General features: G+C 40.2%; 1 protein-coding gene across 1 annotated transcript in view; it reads right to left on the reverse strand.

The window, feature by feature from the left end:
• The window catches only part of AFF2 (AF4/FMR2 family member 2), a 628,447-nt gene that overhangs the window by 147,799 nt on the left and 453,908 nt on the right, over window positions 1-26,740 (reverse strand). Inside the window, 1 exon segment of the mRNA XM_040442199.1 lies at window positions 8,345-8,396. Within this exon segment, the coding sequence (XP_040298133.1) occupies window positions 8,345-8,396 (52 nt within the window).

Consider the following 26,740-nt stretch of genomic DNA (forward strand, 5'->3'; position numbering starts at 1 on the left):
ACATATAGCAGCTGCTGTTAAAAAAAATAAAAACAATCTCTTTAAAAACACACTGCACTGTCAGATTTTTTTTTTTAAGTTTAAAAAATTCTAAAATTATCATTTTTCTCCAAATGTTGATACTTCCTAAACTTTTGTTTATTTTTAGAACCGTTCCTACCAATGTTCCCAATCATTTCTTTGTCAACGCTCAAGGCTTACTCAACAGTTTTTTTTTGGTCAGGTAATAAATCCCATATTGGGCCAGCATACTTTCCAGGGCTAAACTGCAAGGAGGCCTTGGCCTTCCCAATCTGTCGGACTATTTCCAGGCAACTCAAGCTCACTCACTTAAGAGTTTGTGGCTGACAGATACCTCAATTCCCTGGGTTCAAATTGAAATTGCTCTGGCCCCTACTAAAAAAACCCTTCTTATCAACAGCCTTAGTATTTCCCAACTGAAAGTACCCCCTTACCTGCAATGCTAATGGCCTCTATCCACAAATGGCACACATTCCACAAGAAGTTTGCCCATGTACTTCTCTCCCTACTCAATGTGTATCCTCTACAACTCTCAGAACTGCACCTGCCAAATCTAAGCCTATCTTAATGGCGCTCGCTGGGCGTCCAGGTTACTGGTCATCTATATAGGAATGGCCATATCAAATCCTTCAGTGAGCTGCAATTGGCGTTCAACATCCCGCGAGGGGACTTTTTCAACTACCTTAAGATTCGCCATATACTACTTTCTAAGAGTCCATGCCAGGTGATTGCCAATAAAGTGATTCTGGAGCTGTGGGATACCCCAATTCAGCCAAACACTAAGTCGGTCATCCGACCAACATATATGGCCTTAGGTTCTAAGCAAACCTTAATTAAATCAGCACTGTTTTTGGCTTGGGAAAAAGAATTACAGGAGACTATTCCCATGACCACAACCTTTAGATTCCTTTCTGCTACTTTCTGCAACACATCCTTGTATAAAGCTGCTATTAAGACCTGTCTGAGATGGTACTTTACCCCAGAAAGGTTTAGTAAAATCTATCCTGGTACTTCCCATCTATGCTGGCGAAAATGTGGTAACAAAGGCACCCTACTGCATGTTCTCTGGACTTGCCCATTGCTGTCCAACTTGTGGACGGGAATCTTTGAGGTTGCATCCAGGTTCTGCTGTATTCTTATCGAAAAATCTCTGCTCTGGGCACTCCTTTTTAAAGATAAATACTCCATTGCACCATGGTATCAGGTTCCCGTCGCTCATTTGTTTCTCGCGACAAAATTGGCAATCACCAGGTGTTGGAAATCTACTACTATCCCTACAACTGTTACAACTGCAGAAATAATAACTTGAGTCCATAATACCTGTTCATTCAAAAAGATAATGGCCTACAAAGAAAATAGAGTGGATAGATTTCTTCATCAATGGGGAGCCTGGATGTCTCACATGACCCCGTCTTCTACCAATTTGCTGAGACTCTTTGTCTAAACCTGTCTGAGACCATTAGTTAATTTGTTAACTGTTTACTACTAGTGTGCTTTCCTCTTTTTTCTCAAACTAGAGATTTGTACACTTCAAATGCTTGTCTGTTTGTCATAATATACTTGCTGTACTCTAGCGTTATGTACATTACTCACTTTTGTTATACTTTTGTGTTGTAATTTACATAACCTTAAATAAAAACTATTGAAAAAATTATAATTTTTCGGTTGGTGGTTGCCTTTTGTCGGGACTGTAAAATGGTAGCTGCCATTTTGAGCAGGACATCCAAAACTAATCAGAAATGTTTCGGCTTTAATAGAATCAAAATTTTGGAAAATCATATGAATTAGATTTGGGGATAAGTAAATTTCTTTAAATTTGTTTTGTTCTGATTTGTGCAAATCGGCAAACAAATTTGATTAGGGTACAATTTAATGCTACCCATATTTAAAGTACTTTTAATAAAAAGGGTGAGAGAGAGATTTTCTCATTTTAGAGAGGATCTAGTAGGTATGAAGAGACTTATGATTAATTAGCTTTCCTTCCAAAAGGAAAAGTCAATGCTCAATCTTTCTCAAACAGACTTTGGATTTAATCCGCAAACAGCTATTAAATAATGATTTGTTGTTTCCAATCTCTCTCTCCCCCACTCCCACTCTTTTTCGTTTACTCTCTGAAAAAATTCTACCCAAACAAATCTGAAAAAAATTCTGATCCTACTGAATCTGATTTTTTCCTAAATTTTGGTTGAATTTAAATTCTACAAAATTGATTCGCTCATCTCTAATTTGATAAGTTTAGAAATGATTCACTTATCTCTAGAGTAAACCTACATTTTTTACAGAGTTTTCCAGTCTTACCAGACTTACTTTAATGTCAATATAGATGGCCTTTTTTTGTTGTGGGATGAGTTGCACTTTCTATAAAGGCCATTTTGGAGTGTATATTGATATATCACTGGCTCAGAAACAGAGGGTGGTTATTACCGGTACACACTCAGATTGGGTCACTGTCAATAGCGGAGTACCTCAGGGGTCAGTATTGGGCCCTATTCTCTTCAATATATTTATTAATGATCTTGTACTTACATATATAAAATACCCTAACCTTATCATTTGGACAGATAGATACATCTAGATCATGCCCTACTACAAATATGCCATATGTGGCAAAGATCCTGTAGTGGTTACCATTAATGTAAAAACGTACATTATAAATACAGTAAGTAGTTAAAGGTTTCGGGGGATACTACATCTTCTTATGGAGACTGCCTTAGCGGCCTGAGGAGTGGAGTCTTATATGCCATACATGCTCCTCAGGAATTATGGGAAGAGGGAATTCAAATGAGCTCTTAGCAAGCTCTACCTCTAATGCCACCAGATGTCAGACAGTGTTTGACCTTTTAGACAGGCCTTTAGACATGACTTGGATAATAGAGCTGGTGACATTAGGGGCAGAGCTTGTTAGGAGCTCATTTGCATTCCCTCTTCTAAGTTGGTAAAGGGACGCTATCATAAAAAATGATCACATATTAAAAGCCTATGTGCGAATAATCTATGTAATGTATTCTTTTTCCTATCCAGGCTCTTTAACTCCCTCATTTGTTTGGCCTTTAGTGTTTTAAACGGTCTTGCTTGTCACTCAGACCATTTACTCTGACCAGAAAGGGAAAGACGGTGAATGACTCAGTTAGAGCATCATACATTACACTGATAAGTGCACTGCTCTTCTTTGGGTATCAAGAGCACAACAGAGTTGTTATACTGTCATCCCAATTCTATATATGCGATTATACTACCAGATAGCATTTTCCCCTCATAGCAGCAGTAAACTGACAATAGATTACCTATCTATATAGGCATGTATCTCTCTGTTCTGACTGCTACAGAAGGGCAGCATTGTTTATTTAATTTTCATTGGAATAGTATTGCTAAAATAAAAATGAAAAACAGCCAAATATTCTACTAAAAATAGCTTTCTATGATTATTGAGTTTAAAAAAATACTCTTTTCTGATGGAAGTGTCCCTTTAAGATAAAAGTTATTACCAAAACTACATTTCATACTGCTCAGATGGGTCACTTTTCCTTTAGGAGGGGTCTCTGGTTTGGATGAGATTAGCTAATTTGCATACTTTTTTCCCCCCATGGAACAGTGTTGAAAATAAGTTTCCATATACCCACTGGGTCTTTTAAATGTGAGCCAATATCCCCCTGATGCTTTTCTGATAAGACAGATTTAGATAAGGGTATAATTTTAGAGATGACTAATCCCTATAAGTTTAGTATTCAATAAATTAGACCTACAGAATGAACACCGAGGGTGAAAAGGTTTCATTATGAAGGAGAATTCACCCCCCAACAAATGAAGTTCTTTAGATCTCTACGGATGACCTAAAGGTAGCAGTTAATACATATGATCTGGAAAAGACCTTGTTGTCTATTAAATATGACATGGTGGCCCCAGTGAATACTTTTAACTGCCTTCCTAAAAAGATCTAAAAACCTTTTCTTGAAATCTTGGTTTAGTGCAATCTAAACCATTGGTATGTTTGAAAATATTGTCGTAAAATCTGTACAGGGTACGTCTTAATAATGCAGGAAATCCCATGAGAAATGTTAAACAGATGCTTGCTTGCTATAATGAACATGCCCTATAAATATCCTTTGTAATGGTCAGCATGATTCGGAGGGAAAAAAAATCATTAAAACATTGCAGGCTGCTGATAACTCAAAACTTAAAAGACAGTTATTAAATAAAATATGTCAATACTCATGTCTTTGCAAAAAAACATTTGAGACTGATTATGCTGTTTATATTGAAAGAGAAGTATGAAGTCTGTATCTTTAGATCTTTTATTGAGCTGTGAGCTCGGCATCAATAGCTGCTGCTCAACTGTAAATGAAAATTGATTCCAGATCTAACCCTTCAGTTACAGTGCTCCTCTAATCCAAACTAACCCCTTTAAACAGCAAAGGAAAGCATATATAATGGAATGCTTGGTACGACCATAAATATCTCTGATGTGGCAGAGACACAAGCAATGTATTGCGCCTAAAGCCAATGAACAAGTTGGGACCAAATGATAATGGCAAGCAGCAAATGTCCTGGAGAACAAGGTAATAGCAGGGAAGATGGATGAAAACCAATACATTAAGCAGTACAGCTTTAAACTTATTTAAAAAATGATGCAATTTATGATTTGCATCATTTAAATATTTGCATCCACATTTATTTTATCTATTAGACAAAGCAAGATCCAAGAACCCAAAAAAAGAAACGGAGCCAGGTGCAACATAGGGTAACGCCAACCAGAAAATATACTAAAAAGGATTACATAGAGGTGTGCTCTCACCTTTTGTTGTTGTGAGAAGTCACAAGCATAACAGTGTGAAATGATGCTGGCACTTGTAGTTGCAGGAATTTGGATATCATCACAGGGTACTTGTGGATATGGGACCACCCTGCATGTAGAAGCTTACCAAACTGCCTCTTACAAGAAAAACTGTATTCTTTAAAGGGGTTTTCCAGGGTCCTGTTATTGATGACCTATTATCAGCATAGGTCATATATATCCAATTGTTGAGGATCTGAAACCCCGCACCTCCACCAGTCAGCTGTTTCCTGCAGTCTACTGCGCCAAAACTAGCTCTTGAATGGAGCAGGAAACGCTTTGAAACAATATGTTTATGGACGCTATTACATCACAGCACTTTAAGGGAACCTGTCATTTGCAAAACGCATATTAAACCAACCACAGTACCTTAAAGTATCCCCCAGTGTGTTGCTAATCATGTTTTTCTTTCCTCTTTGTGTTTCTTCATACTTGTTAAAAATGCTGTTTTAATGTTGGTTGGCACTGTCTCCGAGTCAGGCTTGAAGTCAAGGGCACAGCGGCCTCCTTACTTCAAGTAAAGCTAAGCCCGCCCCTTACCCCTCCTCTCTACAATTAGATGGAGATGCTGCCGTGATGCCGGGATCGCGCTCTTCTAGCACATGCTCAGTACGCTGCCTGTTACAGCACAATCCTCACTCACCCGCCTGCATTTTGCTGACTGCGAATGCGCCGGACAGTTCGATCGCGGGCCTGGCCATCACGCTGTAACAGGCATCACGGCAGCATGTCCATCTAATTGTAGAGAGGAGGGGTAAGGGGCGGGCTTAGCTTTACTTGAAGCAAGGAGGCCGCTGCCCCCTTGACTTCAAACCTGACTCGGAGACAGCGCCAACCGACATTAAGTATGAAGAAACACAAAGAGGAAAGAAAAACATGATTATCAACACACGGGGGGATACTGTAAGGTACTGTGGTCAGTTAAATATGCGTTTTGCAGGTGACAGGTTCCCTTTAAGTGTGCCATGTACTGTAACTTGCACCCATGATGATATGACATGTTGTGACAATATGTGATATACCATGTACGGCCTTTAGGCCAATGTGAGATGCTAGTGAGGGAATGGTCCTTAAAGCGGTTATCCAGGAATTTATATTGATGCTTTGGAAAGGTCATCAATATCAGATTGGTGGGGGTTCAACAACCATGACAAAAGCCTATCAGCTGTTAGAAGAGGCCAGTGCTCCATGAGCGTCACTGCCTTCCTAAGCCATATGACATCACCGTAAATGGGTCACCTGGCCTAGTTGCAAGATCTGTCATCATTATCAATTCCTGGATAATCCCCTTATATTATGTAGTGAGAGTCCTGAGAGCACATGGTTTGGCAATGGGAAATTATAAACTGCAGTGCTCTGCAGACCTCAGGATCAAAAGCAGTCAGTGGTAGCAGGCAGGATGTAAAACAGAGAGCTGGTGCTGCTGCTGCTGGAAACCATGTCAGCTTATATTCCTGCAAGTCGCCAGCTAGATAAGTGGAGGTAATCGGTACTGGAAATAAGTGTACAACACCTCAGGGGCTATCTATGGTATCTGGGACTGACTACTGCAAAGGAGATGAAGTCAGAGCTGAAGGATAGAAAGAAGCCACCCAATCCATGCATCCTGATAGCAGCCAAGGCCTGTGAAAGATCAGCCAACCTGCAGCCAGTATGCAGTATTTAGTGACAGACTGTGTGCAGTATTGTGTGTAAGGACATAATATTACTGTTGTGGATGTTTGCAGGCGCTGTGAAGTCAGAGATATCTCAGCCTGGGAGCAACTGTCAGACACTGTTTAGATTAGTGGTGCTGAACCTCACTGAGCGAAAGTCATGGTGATCAATGCAGATTCAGCCATTTTCATTGTTACTACCTTGAAGAGAAAATGAGTTATTTCTTCTTATGGAGTTATATTCGTCTGTTGCCATTTAATGAGACAGTGCACCTAATGATCCTGTTGCCACTATCTAAACCTATGCTCTTACAGAGAGCCTGTGACCACTAAGCCTGTTGCCTGTCAGACTGTCCTAACTGTAAACTTGCTGGCCCATGTGAGTCAAGTAAAGACCTCATTTTGTAAGTTACCACTGTGCCCAACTGATTCCTTCTGCCATCTTAGAGTGAGGAGCCATGCACACCACCCGGGGTCAAAAAAATCTGTTCAGTAAGGGTCTGACCACTCCTTACATATTACATGTTTGCTCATTTATTTGAGCATTGCATACTAACGCACAATTATGCAAACAAATATGATGGCAAAGTACACTTTTTGAGTATATATATTTCTGAAATGACCATCTAGTCTCTTTTATGCAACATCATTCTATGGACAGATGTTCCTAGTCAACAACAGCTGCTCCACTGAAAATCCTACAACATAAGCCCTTAATAGTGGCTAGAACTAAGTTTCAGCTTATTTTGCAGAAGACATTAGCTATTACATATATCTAGAGCTGTGTATGAATTATTCTGTAAAGTTATTTTTATTTTTATAACACACATACAGATGGTGTGTAAGCGTATGGTAGGACTTGCTGAAATAAATATTAAAATAAAAAGATACAAATATCACAAGTCATTTTAATAAAATATCCACTCTGAAAATATTCTAGCATTAGATTGTATGTAAATTTTCTCATGTTTTATTATTCATGTCAGAACTTAGCTCAACGTTTCGTTCCCAGAAGTGTAACATTTTTGAAACACATCTGGCAGTGAAATTGTTAAATGTGACTACAGTATATTTAAACAGGACCTGTGCTCTCTCCTAACTTGTCTGTTTTAATAGCGTCTTGCATTCTCCATGCATCTTTTCATATGACTCTGTGTTGATCCTTTGCTCAGTTTTTTGCTACTAGAAATGTATTTATGAATCAGCAACTGGGTGTTACTTTTGAGGGGTGTCCCTACACAGTCTGACCCTGTCCAGTTATTGTCCCTGCACAGTCTGACCCTGTCCAATTAGTGATGCCAGTGTCAGACTGTTCAGGAACTCACCTTCCCCTGGTAACAACCGGTGGCTGATTCAGTAATAAACTTATAGTAGCAATAACTGAAGAATGAAACAACATAACGAGTTATATGAAAAGATGTTCCAGAATTGCTCTTGCACGGTGAATTAAATTATTTTGTAAAATAGACATGTCAGGAAGGTGGCAAGTACAGTTTAAGATAAAAAAAAAAATACATTATTTAGTATTTTACTGAATGTGTCATGTTACTCCTTATATAAATATAAGGCAAATACAATGCTATAGAATCCATATTGGCATCGCCAAGAGTAGGTTAATCAAACTAAACATTACACATTTCAATGCTATTTCCTAGGGATTTGTTGCCTTATAAATTGTATTTCTTAATGTTAGATGATGTACAGAAAGCTGTAAGTATTATTACTAATTAGTAATGTAATCTGTAGTCTGTAAGGTCCGACATTGTAGTTTACTTGATTTGTAGTCAACAAATTCCAATTAGTGTAACTATGTGGAGGTGCATTTAAGTAACGGTACCTGTTCGCTGTCTTCCTCGTCACTGCTCAGCTTTAGATCATCTTCAAGCATGCTATGTAACAAAAGGAAAATATTAATAAAACACCCATTAGACAAATATTATATAAGACAATTCAGGTCTATGCTTAAAGGGGTTCTGTAGCTTTTTTTCACTGATTATCTATCCTCAGAATAGATCATCAGAATCTGATTGGTGGGGGTCCGACACCTAGGCTTGAGAAGGCAGCGGAGTTGGCATTAGCACTGTGGCCTTCTCGCAGGTCCAGTGATCACCCCGTTCATATCAATGAACTTCCAGAAGATAGATCATCAGTAAGAAAAAGCTACAGAACTCCTTTAAAAGGAATCTACTCTCAGAAAAAAAAATCTATTGTATAAATTATATTTTTATGCTAAGCATTGTTTTTAAACAAATTTGGTATTTTTTTTCCTCTTTGTATAAAAAAATATGAAATATTGGAACTATTGCATTTTTCACACTGAACTTCCTGAACATTGAACATTTCCTATTTTGTTGAGTTCACTTTTCAGCTAGTGCTATGTACACAGACTGGGTCAGCAGTCATATCATTATCATCAGAGGACAGAATTACAACAAACAGTAATGCATCTGTTATTAGACTGGAGACATATAGCACAAGATCATATAATTGATGAAAACAACCACAAAGTTCCGCTTTCCTCTCCCTTTCTACACATGGACCACTGCGTATGAATGTCACAGAGCATGCCTACAACACAGCATGCTCACTGCTCTAAGTGTCAGTTATTTTCAGATTTTTCTTATTTGCAGATCAAATTTGCAAAGCCCTGGAACTGTAGTTGCAGAAGATTATACAAGATGGCTGCACTCAGAATAGAATACACTATAATATTTTTTAATTAATACAATATAATAAAATAAAAACTCTCAAGAATTGTTTTGTATTGATGGGTTCAATTCCGAAAAGGGTTCAATTCCCCAAAAAGGCAACATCTATTTGTATGATCCAGAGATCTTGCCATTCTTTGCTCTTCTAGATGTATGACAAGCTGACAGCTCAAGTGGAGTGTCTTTACTGCTGCAGCTAATGGGGCGTGTCCATTCTGCTGCAGCTCTCTCCCTATCACAGCTCAGGAGTCGTGTCCATGCTCTCCCTATCACAGCTCAGGAGGCAGTTAGATGAAACTGAGCATGTGCAGCCATCTCAGTGAGCAGGTCAAAAAATGAAGAAGAAAAAATAACAGCAGGTGGCGCTATACAGATACATTTTATTGAATAGCTCACTGGCTATACTAAATTTTTAATCACATGCAATTACAAATGTATTCAGATCCAGGTGCTGTTTTAAAAATGTAGAATAATTTTTGTGGGACAACCCCTTTAAGACTTACCAGTAGCTTATTTGGCTTCGATTTGTGTGTGAGATATACAAAACTTATACTACACTTAGTAACAATTGAAATAGTAGAATATTGAATGAAATATAACATATTAACATCTCAATAATAATGTACTGTCATAACTTCTTTATATACATATAAGGCATAATAAGAGGCCAACAAACCAAAAAGGGATACATTCTTTACATATCAGTCCCAATACAGAGCTTAAAATCTATATGGCACATTTAGAATTATAGTGCAAATACGAGGTGTCTGGAACGGGAGCATGCACGCGCCTACATTCTTGGCCACCAGAATGGCTTGTGCTTTTTCATATAGATTACAAGCACGACCACCGCTGTTGGATTGCAGGGTGGTCATAACCATGGAAATGAGCAGTGTATAAAGTGATTAAAAAATGAATCAAGCCAGCAAAGGAGACAATATGGACAACCACAATACATTAGTAAGGGCCTTGTATTGACTTTCTTTATATGATAAATGCCATTTGCTGAAGTGAAACAACCCCTTTAAAGAAGAAATTGCTGGAAACTGTAGTAGTATGTTCTACATTTCACATTGCTTCAGTCTATTTGCCTCTTTTAACCACAGATGCCAATCTCATAGACAGCTGCAGAGATCATAAATATGCATATTTCCACCAAAAAATGTCTTCTACATTTTTTCACTTTATGAATGACCTTTAGAGCACGCTGGCATAGACAGACAATCAATTTCGTGTTAAAACCTTTGTCTAATGACTTCCCATCCTGAATGTTTGCAGACAAAACAGGGGTTGTGAAGTGTCTGAAACTTTTCTTCATATCATATATTCTGCCGATGCTGTAAGATCTATCACCAGCTAACACCAGCTTGATCTGAACTGACAAGCCGGCAGAACTATGCCATATGTCAGTAGACTGGCGGAGTACAGATGTATCACCCTTTTAAATGCGGATGCTTTAAAAGTTGAGTGAGTTAACTAAGACTCCTCTGGTTTGAAGGAATCCCCGGCAGTGCATTAAATCTTGTTTTATTTCCGTCACTCAATAAAGCGCCTGCCTTCACAATGCATCTGTACAGATACATCTGTATGTCAGCGGTAAACAAATGTTACCAGGCATGCAAGAAACAATGGCATGCCACATCTCTGCCACACTTCATTACACGACAGGGAACAATTAACCTTTTTGACTCGCATTAATCTGGGAAATGAACTCTTCAGGTAGGAAATGCTTTAACACCAAGATTTTTTTTCTTCTGAAGAGACGACAAAGAAAAGCCATTGGTAGGGAACATTCATATCAGTTACTTGGTCTATGTTCTTAAGATGTAACATAATTAACCCTTTCATGACCAAGGGTCATTGATGCCCCAGTGTCCAGGTCAAATTTTATAAATCTGACATGCGTCACTTTATGTGGTAATAACTTTGGAACACTTTTATTTATCCAAGCCATTCTGAGATTGTTTTCTCTTGACACATTCTACTTCATGATAGTCATAAATTTGAGTCAATATATTTCACCTTTATTTATGAAAAAATCCCAAATTTACCAAAAAGTTAGAAAAATTTGCAATTTTCAAAATTTCAATTTCTCTGCTTTTAAAACAGAAAGTGATTCCTCATAAAACATTTATTACTTAACATTCCCCATATGTCTACTTTATGTTGGAATCACTTTGGAAATGTCATTTTATTTTTTTAGGACGTTAGAAGGCTTAGAAGTTTAGAAGCAATTCCTAAAATTTTTAAGAAAATTTCTAAAACCCACTTTTTAAGGACCAGTTCAGATCTGAAGTCACTTTGTGGGGCCTACATAGTGGATACTCCCATAAATGACCCCATTGTAGAAACTACACCCCTCAAGTTACTCAAAACTGATTTTACAAACTTTGTTAACCCTTTAGGTGTTCCACAAGAATTAAAGGAAAATGGAGAATACATTTCTAAATTTAACTTTTTTGGCAGATTTTCCATTTTATTTAATTTTTTTCTTTAACACATTGAGGGTTAATAGCCAAACAAAACTCAATATTTATTACCCTGATTCTGCGGTTTACAGAAACACCCTACATGTGGTCGTAAACTGATGTAAGGGCGCACGGCAGGACGCAGAAGAAAAGGAGCGCCGTAGGGTTTTTGGAAGACAGATTTTGCTGGCTTGGTTTTTAGATGCTATGTCCCATTTAAAGCCCCCTTGATGCTCCCCTACAGTAGAAACTCCCAAAAAGTGACCCTATTTTGGAAACTGGCGGATAAGGTAACAGATTTATTAGTACTATTTTTGGGGGCATATGCCTTTTTGATCGCTTAGTGTTGCACTTTTTGTGATGTGATATTTTTATCGAGCATGTTGTTACGGACGCACCAATACCTAATATGTACACTTTTTTATTTTATTTCACTTTAACACAATAATGGCATATTTTAAATAAAAAAATGATGTTTTAGTGTCTCCATGATCTGAGAGCTATTTTTTTTTTATTTTTTGAGCGATTTTCTTATGTAGGGTCTCATTTTTTGCGGGATGAGGTGACGGTTTTATTGATACCATTTTGTGGGACATACGCCTTTTTGATCGCTCGGTGTTGCACTTTTTGTGGTGTAAGGTGACAAAAATGGTTTTTTTGACACTGTTTTTTTTTTATGGTGTTTATCGTACGGGTCGATCATGTGATATATTTATAAAGACTGTCGTTACGGACGCGGTGATACCTAATATGTCTATTTTTTTTTTTCATTTTCATTTTTTATAGGAAAAGGCAATTTATTTTTTTAAATTACATTTTTATTTATTTATTTATTTTTACTTTTATTATTTTCACTTTTTTTTAATCTAGTCCCACTTGGATCTTGAAGATCCAGTGGGGCTGATGGCTGTACTATACTTTGCAATGCTTTTGCATTGCAAAGTACAATACTATCAAATGTCCTGTAGATGGCAACACCGGGCGCTGCCATCACAGAGCGGCAGCCCCGATGGTTGAGAGAGGGAGCCCCCTCCCTCTATTAACCCCATGGATGCCACTACCGCGGCATCTAAGGGGTTACAGCAGAGTGTCAGCATACAGCTGACACTCGCTGCTGATGTCGGCGGCTCATGAATGGAGCCGCCGACATCAAATAAAGCAGGGGGACCGCATCGGGGGCAGGAGGCACAGATAGGGGGCATCGCTGTAAAGGAGGGGCATGGTTAGCAGGAGGGGGCACATTAGGGGGTCTGATGCATGCATGGGGGGGAGGGGCGGACCGCATCAGGGGTCCAAAAAATGGATGGTGGGGGGCGGGGATCGCATCGGAGGCCGGGCTCATAGGAGGGGTGGGGGAGTTGGAGGCGCACAGGAAGGGGGCAAAGATCAGGGGCACAGATGGGGGGGCTTCATTACACATTACCTGATTTCAGGCTCTCATCTGCAGAGCGCAGATCAGAGCCTGAAACCGGCATTTTAACACTGCCACGATCCGATTGGTTAGTCTGCACAGACTAACCAATCGGATCGATTGCCGACAAGGGACCACTTTGATTGGTCCCTTGCCGGCATTACTAGACTGTATGCTGTCCGTGACAGCACCAGGGCAGGGGAAGAAGCTTTAATCCAAGCGCTTTGCAGGCTTGGATTAAAGAACTGCCTGACGTCTATACACGTGGGGTAGCTGCACGGGGCATGTGCAGCTATCACGTATATAGACGGATTGCAGTCATGAAGGGGTTAATAAATTATATATAAGAAAAAAGGAAACAAAACAGCAAAACAATAAGAGCATCAAACTGTAATATTTTGGTTTTATAACGGAAATGGCATTAATAGAAGTTCATTAGGGTATGGCCACACGGTCAGGTTTCCTGAAGTAGTTTTGGAAGCCAAAATCAGGAGTGGATCATAAAAGCAGAGAAAGTATAAAGGACAGATACGACTTTTTCTCTCTTGTTTAAAGGGTAACTGTCATATTTTATTTTATTTGCTAGTTTATTAGAGCTAGGCATCTATACCTGAGTTAGTCTGTCAATTATTGCCAAAAGATCTGTAATTACCTTATAACAACAGCTTTCATTAATGTCTCCTGTCCCTTTCCACTGCTCCCTTAAAAGACCGTTGCTATGGCTCATCTGTCTCCGGCTAGGAAGACAGAGGGGCGGTCCTTCACACTGCATGCCTGCATTAGGCTTCAGAGTGAGGAGGTGTGTCTTTTAGTAATCCAATCTGATTGGCTGGCAGGAAGCTGCTGGCTACAGCAAGTTTGTATGTGACCTGAGGAATGCAGTTTTGGCCTCAGAGAACTGGCAGAGGAGCCATCTTGAGAAGATCCTCATAATGTAGGATTCAAAACTAAGGGGAAAACTCAAGAAAAACAGTGGTAAGTGAATAAACTAAAGATTGCTTTATGCATAATGCTGCTGCAGCAGTAACATATGCTAAAATGGATTTTTTTTAATGAAAATATGATGGTTATCTTTCATTTACTACTGGTTTTGGCTTCCGAAACTGCATGCAGAAACCTGACCGTGTGCATGTACTCTTAAAGAGAACCTGTCACCATAAAATACAATACAGTCTGCAGGCACAAGGATATGGAGCAGGGGAACCTGAGCAGATTGACAAAATTTTGTGGAAAAAGGTTCAGTAAAACTTGTCATTTATTTATTTAAACCTTTGCTCATTCAGAGCTTAGCAGTCCACTGGGTGGCCATACTAAGTGACTGACAGCCTTTCCTGTAGTGTGGATAGAGGGACAGTTGTCAGACATTAAATAGGACTGTCCAAATCCTGTACACCTCTATCTCTGTACCATGGAGAGGTAGGTACTCTATATGGTGCCCCCATTCACTGCTTGTAGAAAAGAATACCCCCATAATATATGTAGCATCTAATGGAGTATGCAACTATTTTGTTTTGTTGTATAATTATACAGAGTCCAACAGAAGGATTTTACAGCTCTGTAAAACTCAACAATGTATAGAAGCACAAATAGGTTGTGGGCATGCGCTGTAAGCTGGCTAGTGAAAAAAGAAGGCAATTATGTTAGGGATTAGCATGTCCTACTCAGTTCTCAGATATTCACGTCAGTAAACATCACTACAGTCTAGCAGCACTTGGGTTATGGGTTCACACCCAACCAGTACAGGTGTAGCACAGAACCACAAGTCTGCAAACCACAACACAGAATGGGGCCCCATTAAGTCAAGAGCACCATAAAAACTGGATATGGCTATATGATCTCCATGGTCTCTGATGTCCTATCCTCCCCTGTCCAGCCACCACACTGAAAAAATATCTCTCTGCTTCATCCACCCATATCTCTATGTATCTCTAACCTCTGGGGCTCCTTTAATGCTAGAATTGGGGCTCCTCTAACTAATATGTCTGCTACCTTAATAGTTATGCCTAGGGCATGGAGAAGTTATGTTCTGATCAGTTTTGTATGTTTTTTAGGGTACACTTCATTTTGATTGATTACTTGGCTTCCCATGAAATGTGTTCTTCATAGGAAAATTAGTTTTTGAACCCTGTTGGGGACATGATGGTATAAATCCATGTGGTGCTACATAAATAATGGAGACTACACAACAATTAATATTAGGAGGGTCCTTTATCATTTAGGGTTGTTTTTGTGTCAGTTTTAAGTCTGGCTTAGATTTTTGTGCTGCCAAATTTATGAACTGATTTACCTTAATAATAACTGTGGCGTCAGTGTAATGTGGTTTACACCTTTAGGTGTAGAAATTGATGGGGGGTGGCCTGGCATGGGTTGCGACTTTTTTGCAACTTTTGCAAAAGGCGCACATATGTAGTAAATGACCCATAACCCAGGTCTAATCTCACTTTTAGCTGTAAAACATAGACCACTGTGAAAAGTGGCGAGGATCAGGAAATGTCGCAGTTGCCATGACTTGCAACTTTTTCATGCCACAAAACTGACAAATCTGATTTCATAAATGATCCCCTCGGTGTGTAAAAGTTATCATAAATATGACAAAACATAAAAGATTATAATCATCATATAAGGTTTCACCAATTTCAGATTCTGGTTCTCACAACCCTAGGACACTGTGCACACCATCACCTTCTTTATTTACCTCTTGTTAATACACTTTAATTCCATGTCTTTCTGGTGCACTGTCCCTCATTTCTCCGCCTTACAAGATTACTCTGCATAAAATGTAGGAAATATATTTGATTCTTTATAGCAAACACGATGCCTAAAGGGAGCAGTGAATTTATATTACATTAAATAGAGCCTTTACTATAAATGTCACACATCTATATACAGGAGGGTTGCTGTGTACAGAAGAGCTGTCCAATTTATTTATGTTAAGGTAGTATGAATGTAACCAAGAGAAATATATTGGTTACTGTTTTAGAGTCCACATTTTTATTAATACCTAAATGATTTCCTTTATTAATATCACATTACATAATTGTAACTACATGATATTTTTGTGTTCTATATTACATAGTTACATAGTCAATACGGTTGAAAAAAGACAAACGTCAATGAAGTTCAACCAAGGGATAGGTGGGGACGCGAATCCCAGAAGGATATAGAGCTGACTTGCGATAGTTGATGATAGCGAGACATGAAATCTGTATGCTCTCCTCGCATGAATTTCCTCAGAGTACTCTGGTTTCCTCCCACACTTAAAAAAATATACTTGTAGGATAATATAGAACTTAGATTGTAAACCCCAATGGGGACAGGTGAGTGATGACAATCTGTGTAGAGTGCTGTAGAGTATATTGGCACTCTTTATCTTTGCATCGATGACTGCCAGCATGAGAGAGAATAGATCTCAGGAGAAGAAATGAAGCTACACTGATACATGAAAGCTAGAGAAGGTAGTGGCATCCTGGACACACAGACCTCTCATCAAGCAAGTATTACTGGGAGAAACATATCCACATGTAGAAAGTCTGAAACTAGGAGCACGTTGCAAACAGGATATCAGGGAATATAAAAATTACTGAAGGAATTAAGACTAAAAAGTCACTGTATGGTCACACTATTTCATTTAATATAGAATGGTGTAGCTAGCACATTTTTAAATCCCTTCATTTAAAATATAAGCCTACATTCACCTGAAAAAAAGCTTTAAAGTCATCATGACGAGGGTTGAGCAAACCGGAACTGTAAAGTTCGCGTTCGTACCGAACTTTAGGACTTTTCATAAAAAGTTCGGTGTTCGGCGAGTTAATGGCACTTTTTGAAAGGCTGCAAAGCAGCCAATCAACAAGCGTTTAACTTGTGTGCCCTTAGAAGCCATCACAGCCATGCCTACTAAAGGCATGGCTGTGATTGGCCAGTGCAGCATGTGACCCAGCCTCTATATAAGCTGGAGTCACGTAGCGCTGCACGTCACTCTGCTGTTAGTAGTGTAGGGAGAGGATGATGCTGCTGTGAGGGAGATAATAGGAAAGAATCTGTTATCAGAAGTGCTTGTTAACTCAGCGATCTACAGATATTTTGTTTACCATTTTTTTACCCTGCCCTGAGCCCAGTGACACAGAAAAAGTTAGTTAGGTGGGCGTCGGTGGCCATTTTGTGCAAGTTCAATGCACCAGCACAGTATATGTGCATTTGTGACAGTCAAATACAAGGTTTAAATACTGCCTATATAATCAGTGTTTAAAAAAACACCCAATTTTTGCAAGACCCTACATAGGGGGCCTTTGCTGCATTTATGACAGTGAAATACAAGCTTTAAATACTGCAGTTATATTCTGGGTTTAAAAAAAAACACCTATTTTTTGCAAGACCCTACATCTGGGGCATTTGCTGCATTTGTCACAGTGAAATACAAGCTATAAATAATGCAATTATATACTGGGTTTAAAAAAAACACCCATTTTTTGCAAGATGATACATTTTGGGTACTTTGCTGAATTTGTGACAGTCAATCACAAACCGTAGAATACTGCAGTTATATTCTGGGTTTAAAAAAACACCAATTTTTTGCAATACCCTACATCTGGGGCCTTTGCTGCATTTGTCACAGTGAAATACAAGCTTTAAATACTGCAATTATATTCTGGGTTTAAAAAAACACCCATTTTGGGCAAGATAATACATTTGCGGCCTTTGCTGCATTTCTGGCAGTCCAATAAAAGTGTTAGATACTGCTGTTATATTCTGGGTTTCAAAAAACACAAATTTTTGCAATACCCTACATCTGTCATAGTGAAATACAAGCTTTAAATACTGCAATTATATACTGGGTTTTTAAAAAAAAACACCCAATTTTTGCAAGATAATACATTTTGGGTTCTTTGCTGAATTTGTGACAGTCAAACTTTAAATACTGCAGTTATATTCTGGGTTTAAAAAAACACCCATTTTTTGCAATACCCTACAGCTGAAGCCTTTGCTGCATTTGTCACAGTGAATTACAAGCTTTAAATACTGCAATTATATTCTGGGTTTAAAAAAAAAACACCCATTTTTTGGCAAGACCCTACATCTGGGGACATATTGTTAGCTGCAGCCAGACCATTAGTAGCAGTACACTGGAAATCTCCAGACCCCCCCAACATACCCCACTGGGTACAGAAATGTGACTAGTTGTACCGCCTTGAACAATTAGCACACTGGGACACCCGCACCTCTCTCCAATTTGAGAGAATCTGGAAACTATGGCAAACATACAGACATTTCTCAGATAACTAAGTTCCTCACAAAAAGGCTAAATGAAGCAGATCTCGAGTTGTACGTATTGGCTCCAACCAGACGGTTGAGGCCTTCTAAAGACGAATAGAATATTATGACAATTTGTGTAATGCTCTCTTATTCCAGCGAGACTGTAGAGAGAGATAAAGACCTACACCAATTTACTCTAACCTCTGCCTCTCACCCTACGACTTCCCTCCCCATCCCTGGTTATTTTCCACTAATGTCTGTCATATATTAGATATTGTAAAACACACTGTCGATAAGGTATCTATATCAAACCAATAATTGATTGTAAACCATTACATTGACAGCATACGATAGATATGTTATTGCGTAAATTACTTATTACATTTCATATGGCATATATCTAAACATTTATTATTGAAGATTATAATGTGAAATCCTTAATAAAAATAATTTTACAAAAAAAAAAAATACCCATTTTGGGCAAGATAATACATTTGCGGCCTTTGCTGCATTTCTGACAGTCCAATACAAGCGTTAAATACTGCTGTTATATTCTGGTTTTAAAAAAACACACATTTTGGGCAAGATAATACATTTCCAGCCTTTGTTGCATTTGTGACAATCAAATACATACTTTAAATACTGCTGTTAAATTCTGGGTTTAAAAAAACACACATTTTTTGTAAGACCCTACATCTGGGGCCTTTGGTGCATTTCTGACAGTCCAATACAAGCATTAGATACTGCTGTTATATTCTGGTTTTAAAAAAACACCCATTTTGGGCAAGATAATAAAAAAAATTCTGACAGTCCAATACAAGCGTTAGATACTGCTGTTATATTCCGGTTTTAACCACCTCAGCCCCCAGTGCTTAAACACCCTGAAAGACCAGGCCACTTTTTACACTTCTGACCTACACTACTTTCACCGTTTATTGCTCGGTCATGCAACTTACCACCCAAATGAATTTTACCTCCTTTTCTTCTCACTAATAGAGCTTTCATTTGGTGGTATTTCATTGCTGCTGACATTTTTACTTTTTTTGTTATTAATCGAAATTTAACGATTTTTTTGCAAACAAATGACATTTTTCACTTTCAGTTGTAAAATTTTGCAAAAAAAACGAGATCCATATATAAATTTTGCTCTAAATTTATTGTTCTACATGTCTTTGATAAAAAAAAAATGTTTGGGTAAAAAAAAAATGGTTTGGGTAAAAGTTATAGCGTTTACAACTATGGTACAAAAATGTGAATTTCCGCTTTTTGAAGCAGATCTGACTTTCTGAGCACCTGTCATGTTTCCTGAGGTTCTACAATGGCCAGACAGTACAAACACCCCACAAATGACCCCATTTCGGAAAGTAGACACCCTAAGGTATTCGCTGATGGGCATAGTGAGTTCATAGAACTTTTTATTTTTTGTCACAAGTTAGCGGAAAATGATGATTTTTTTTTTTTTCTTACAAAGTCTCATATTCCACTAACTTGTGACAAAAAATAAAAACTTCCATGAACTCACTATGCCCATCAGCGAATACCTTGGGGTGTCTTCTTTCCAAAATGGGGTCACTTGTGGGGTAATTATACTGCCCTGGCATTCTAGGGGCCCAAATGTGTGGTAAGGAGTTTGAAATCAAATTCTGTAAAAAATGACCAGTGAAATCCGAAAGGTGCTCTTTGGAATATGGGCCCCTTTGCCCACCTAGGCTGCAAAAAAGTGTCACACATCTGGTATCTCCGTATTCAGGAGAAGTTGGGGAATGTGTTTTGGGGTGTAATTTTACATATACCCATGCTGGGTGAGATAAATATCTTGGTCAAATGCCAACTTTGTATAAAAAAAAATGGGAAAAGTTGTCTTTTGCCAAGATATTTCTCTCACCCAGCATGGGTATATGTAAAATGACACCCCAAAACACATTCCCCAACTTCTCCTGAATACGGAGATACCAGATGTGTGACACTTTTTTGCAGCCTAGGTGGGCAAAGGGGCCCATATTCCAAAGAGCACCTTTCGGATTTCACTGGTCATTTTTTACAGAATTTGATTTCAAACTCCTTACCACACATTTGGGCCCCTAGAATGCCAGGGCAGTATAACTACCCCACAAGTGACCCCATTTTGGAAAGAAGACACCCCAAGGTATTCCGTGAGGGGCATGGCGAGTTCCTAGAATTTTTTATTTTTTGTCAAAAGTTAGTGGAAAATTATGATTTTTTTTTTATTTATTTTCTTCTTACAAAGTCTCATATTCCACTAACTTGTGACAAAAAATAAATACTTCCATGAACTCACTATGCCCATCAGTGAATACCTTGGGGTGTCTTCTTTCCAAAATGGGGTCACTTGTGGGGTAGTTATACTGCCCTGGCATTCTAGGGGCCCAAATGTGTGGTAAGGAGTTTGAAATCAAATTCTGTAAAACATGACCAGTGAAATCGGAAAGGTGCTCTTTGGAATGTGGGCCCCTTTGCCCACCTAGGCTGCAAAAAAGTGCCACACATGTGGTATCTCCGTATTCAGGAGAAGTTGGTGAATGTGTTTTGGGGTGTCATTTTACATATACCCATGCTGGGTGAGAGAAATATCTTGGCAAAAGACAACTTTTCCCATTTTTTTATACAAAGTTGGCATTTGACCAAGATATTTATCTCACCCAGCATGGGTATATGTAAAATGACACCCCGAAACACATTCACCAACTTCTCCTGAGTATGGCGATACCAGATGTGTGACACTTTTTTGCAGCCTAGATGCGCAAAGGGGCCCACATTCCTTTTATGAGGGCATTTTTAGACATTTGGATCCCAGACTTCTTCTCACGCTTTAGGGCCCCTAGAATGCCAGGGCAGTATAAATACCCCACATGTGACCCCATTTTGGAAAGAAGACACCCCAAGGTATTCAATGAGGGGCATGGCGAGTTCATAGAATTTTTCTTTTTTTTGGCACAAGTTAGCGGAAATTGATTTTATTTATTTTTTTCTCACAAAGTCTCCCTCTTTCCGCTAACTTGGGACAAAAATTTCAATCTTTCATGGACTCAATATGCCCCTCACGGAATACCTGGGGGTGTCTTCTTTCCGAAATGGGGTCACATGTGGGGTATTTATACTGCCCTGGCATTCTAGGGGCCCTAAAGCGTGAGAAGAAGTCTGGAATATAAATGTCTAAAAAATTTTACGCATTTGGATTCCGTGAGGGGTATGGTGAGTTCATGTGATATTTTATTTTTTGACACAAGTTAGTGGAATATGAGACTTTGTAAGAAAAAAAAAATAATTTCCGCTAACTTGGGCCAAAAAAATGTCTGAATGGAGCGGGGTGATCAATGACAGGGGGGTGATCAATGACAGGGGGGTGATCAGGGAGTCTATATGGGGTGATCACCCCCCTGTCATTGATCACCCCCTATAAGGCTCCATTCAGATGTCCGTATGTGTTTTGCGGATCCGATCCATCTATCAGTGGATCCGTAAAAATCATGCGGACATCTGAATGGAGCTTTACAGGGGTGTGATCAATGACAGGGGGGTAATCAATGACAGGGGGGTGATCAGGGAGTCTATATGGGGTGATCACCCCCCTGTCATTGATCACCCCCCTATAAGGCTCCATTCAGATGTCCGTATGTGTTTTGCGGATCCGATCCATCTATCAGTGGATCCGTAAAAATCATACGGACATCTGAATGCAGCCTGACAGGGGGGGTGATCAATGACAGGGGGGGTAATCAATGACAGGGGGGTGATCAGGGAGTCTATATGGGGTGATCACCACAGTCATTGATCACGCCCCTGTAAGGCTCCATTCAGACGTCCGTATGCGTTTTGCGGATCCGATCCATCTATCAGTGGATCCGTAAAAATCATGCGGACGTCTGAATGGAGCTTTACAGGGGTGTGATCAATGACAGGGGGGTAATCAATGACAGGGGGGTGATCAGGGAGTCTATATAGGGTGATCACCACAGTCATTGATCACGCCCCTGTAAGGCTTTATTCAGACGTCCGTATGCGTTTTGCGGATCCGATCCATCTATCAGTGGATCCGTAAAAATCATGCGGACATCTGAATGGATCTTACAGGGGGGTAATCAATGACAGGGGGGTGATCAGGGAGTCTATATGGGGTGATCACCACAGTCATTGATCACGCCCCTGTAAGGCTTTATTCAGACGTCCGTATGCGTTTTGCGGATCCGATCCATCTATCAGTGGATCCGTAAAAATCATACGGACATCTGAATGGAGCTTTACAGGGGTGTGATCAATGACAGGGGGGTAATCAATGACAGGGGGGTGATCAGGGAGTCTATATGGGGTGATCACCACAGTCATTGATCACGCCCCTGTAAGGCTTTATTCAGACGTCCGTATGCGTTTTGCGGATCCGATCCATCTATCAGTGGATCCGTAAAAATCATGCGGACATCTGAATGGATCTTACAGGGGGGTAATCAATGACAGGGGGGTGATCAGGGAGTCTATATGGGGTGATCACCACAGTCATTGATCACTCCCCTGTAAGGCTCCATTCAGATGTCCGTATGCGTTTTGCGGATCCGATCCATCTATCAGTTGATCCGTAAAAATCATGCGGACATCTGAATGGAGCTTTACAGGGGGGTGATCAATGACAGGGGGGTGATCAATGACAGGGGGGTGATCAGGGAGTCTATATGGGGTGATCACCACAGTCATTGATCACGCCCCTGTAAGGCTTTATTCAGACGTCCGTATGCATTTTGCGGATCCGATCCATCTATCAGTGGATCCGTAAAAATCATGCGGACATCTGAATGGAGCTTTACAGGGGGGTGATCAATGACAGGGGGGTAATCAATGACAGGGGGTGATCAGGGAGTCTATATGGGGTGATCAGGGGTGATCAAGGGTGAATAAGGGGTTAATAAGTGACAGGGGGGGGGGTGTAGTGTAGTGGTGCTTGGTGCAACATATTACTGAGCTGCCTGTGTCCTCTGGTGGTCGATCCAAACAAAGGGGACCACCAGAGGACCAGGTAGCAGGTATATTAGACGCTGTTATCAAAACAGCGTCTAATATACCTGTTAGGGGTTAAAAAAAATCACATCTCCAGCCTGCCAGCGAACGATCGCCGCTGGCAGGCTGGAGATCCACTCTCTTACCTTCCGTTTCTGTAAGCGCGCGCGCGCGCCTGTGTGCGCGCGTTCACAGGAAATCTCGGCCATCGCGAGATGACGCATATATGCGTGACTCTGCGCAGGGCTGCCACCTCCGGAACGCGAATCTGCGTTAGGCGGTCCGGAGGTGGTTAAAAAAACACCCATCTTGGGCAGGATAATACATTTGTGGCCTTTGCAGCATTTCTGACAGTCCAATACAAGTGGTACATACTGATGTTATATTCTGGTTTTAAAAAAACACCCATTTTGGGCAAGAACCTACATTTGAGGCCTTCGCTGCATTTGTCACAGTCAAATACAACCAGTCAATACTGCAGTTACATTGTTGGTTGACAAATGAAAATGTTTGGGACCGTGAAGTAATTGTATAAAATTCACCTGTCACACTGTTGTGTGACCTCAAAACATTTTTCCTCTTTATGACACCGGCACTGCCTTACTCTCAGTGAACTTAATTGTTGACTATTGGCGGTTACATTGTCGCCTGACATAAGCCATCTGTTAGTTTGGTGGGTGAACTAAAAAAATGAGGAGAGCGTCAAATAAGGGACATCGCCCCAGTCGTAGTGCTGCTGGTGGAGCTCCTGTTGCAGGGAGAGGACGTGGTCGATTTGTGCCAGCTACACACACAAGTGAAACACCTTCACCAGGTGTGAATAGGCAACAGAACCTTCGGCGTTATTTGGTAGGGCCGAATGCGGCTCTACGAATGGTGATGCCAGAACAAGTACAGGCGATAGTAGATTGGGTTGCTGACAGTGCCTCCAATTCCTTCACATTGTCTCCCACCCAGTCTCCTGCTGAAAGAGTTGGCACCTGCAGCCCATGTCCATCAGTCCTTCACCTCATCCCCTTGCAAATCAGCCAAACAGTCTGAGCTCCAAGTCATGGAGCAGTCTCTTCTGCTTTTTGATAACTCTGCTAGCAGGATTTCCCAGGGCCATCCACATAGCCCTGCCCCAAAAGTGGAAGAGATTGAGTGCACCGATGCCCAACCACTTATGTTTCAGGATGAGTACATGGGAGGACCACCGCAGCACGTCTCGGATGATAATGAAACACAGGTGCCAACTGCTGTGGTTTTCTGCAGTCTGCAGACAGACAAGGAGGGCAGGGGTAAAGAGTAGGTGGAAGATGATGTGGAGGATGATGAGGTACTAGACCCCACATGGAATCAACGTCATGCAAGTGACATGTGCAGTTTGGAGGAAGAGGCGGTGGTCGCACAGAGGCACCAGCACAGCACAAGAGGGAGCAGGGTGCAAAAGCATCTGTTATATTCTTGGATGACATTTTACCATTTTTGTCGTGAATAAACCCCTGCTCTTCATAGGTGACAGGGACCTAAATTTTAAAAAATTGTCTGTTACATTCTTAGGTGACATTTTACCATTTTTGCCGCATACAAACCTCTGCTCTGCATAGGTGACAGGGAACTAATTTTTGTAAAATCGTCTGTTCCATTGGTATGTGACATTAACCCATTTTTGCTTTCATTCGATCCGTCCGCTTTAACAACTTGTCCCACATTTCCACTCAATCACATTCCAGCAACTGACCTCCCTTGGATGTGATATCCCTTTCTCACGCTCCCTCTCCGGCATGGAATCCTGATTCCCCGTTACCCGTGATCAACATGGTAGGCACATAAAAGAACATCAAAAGTTGATACAGAAGATATCCAATTGGATCATGGACATCACAGGGATGTGCGATCAGGCAGAAGTTATCTAGAGTCAACAAAGCTGCAGCAGGGCCTCTCCTGTCTAACGTTTCCAAATCCAAAATATTCCAGTGACATTCCGTGTAATTTTTTATTATTCATTACAATAACAGGGCATCTTAAGAGTCCTGTATTGTTATTTATCGTCACTACCTCCTTTACTTTGATGCTTCTGCTTCAATAATTTGTCCCACATTTCCACTCGATCACATTTCATTTCATCTATTGACATCCCTTGGATGTGGTATCCCTTTCTTAGGCTCCCTCTCCGGCATGAAACCCTGATTTCCTGTTACCCGTGATCACCATGGTAGGTGCAGAAAAGAGCATTGAAAGTTGATAGAGAAGATATCCAATTGGATTAAGGCTGTCACGGGGACATGCGATATGGTTGAGCAGTATGTGTACACACGCCTACATGTACTGACTGATTGGTCTGCCCCCTTCAACTTCTGGGTCTCCAAATTGGGCACATGGCCTGAGCTTGCCCTTTATGCCTTGCAGGAGCAGGCCTGCCCTGCAGCCAGTGTATTGTCTGAACATTTGTTTAGCACGGCAGGAGGGGGTTATCAAAGAGAAGTGCAGCCACTTGTTCACAGCCAATGTTGACAAGCTCACGTTCATTAAAATGAACCAGGTAGGGATCCCACAAGACTTGTCCATTCCTTGTGCAGAATAGACATGTACACCGGCCTCACCCAGCCATTGATGTACTCCAGCGCATTTTCTCTTTGTTTTATTTTTTATATTTCCCAATGTTTTGGGGTCTACCCAAATTTGAACAAAAATAAATAAATAAAAAACAAAAACCAGTGTTGGCTACCTCCTCCTCCACCGCCGCTTGCACCTACACCGCCACATCCACTGCCACATCCACTGCATCCTCAACCTCCTACTCCATATGGACCTCCTCCTCCTAGATCAAGATTTTATTTTTATTTTTTTACATATTTTATGTTATTTTAAGTCATTTCCCTATCCACATTTGCAGCCCTCTAGCCCTAGTACTTTTTAAAGACTGAAACAAAGAAATTCTGAAAGTCTGAAACCCTCCTCATATCTAAGGTTGAGTCTGATACTCTCTCCACCGCTCATGGTTTGCACTGCAAACTCTGTGTGCTCAGATTGACTTGATCTATAGTCAGAGCATAATAGGTTGACTTCCCTTTTAGTAAAGGTAATTCATTATTTAATGCAAGAAACTAAGTTGCCAGCGGAAAGAAAAAAAATTATCAACTGGCATATTGAACAAGATGAAAATGTCTCTATTACTGTACAGATTGTTACAGCTATAGGGATTACAAATTTGCACTCATAAGGCTCCTTTCACACTAGCATTTTTGCTGGATCTGGCAGGGTTCAGCAAAAATGCTTCTGTCACTGATAATATAACCATCTGCATCTGTTATGAATGGATCTGGTTGTATTATCTTTAACATTGCCAAGACGGATCCGTTTTCTATTGTGGCAGATTGTGGCAGAGAAAACGGATCCATCCCCAT

The sequence above is a fragment of the Bufo bufo genome, chromosome 8 (genome assembly GCF_905171765.1).
Source record: "Bufo bufo chromosome 8, aBufBuf1.1, whole genome shotgun sequence".
NCBI lineage: Eukaryota > Metazoa > Chordata > Amphibia > Anura > Bufonidae > Bufo > Bufo bufo.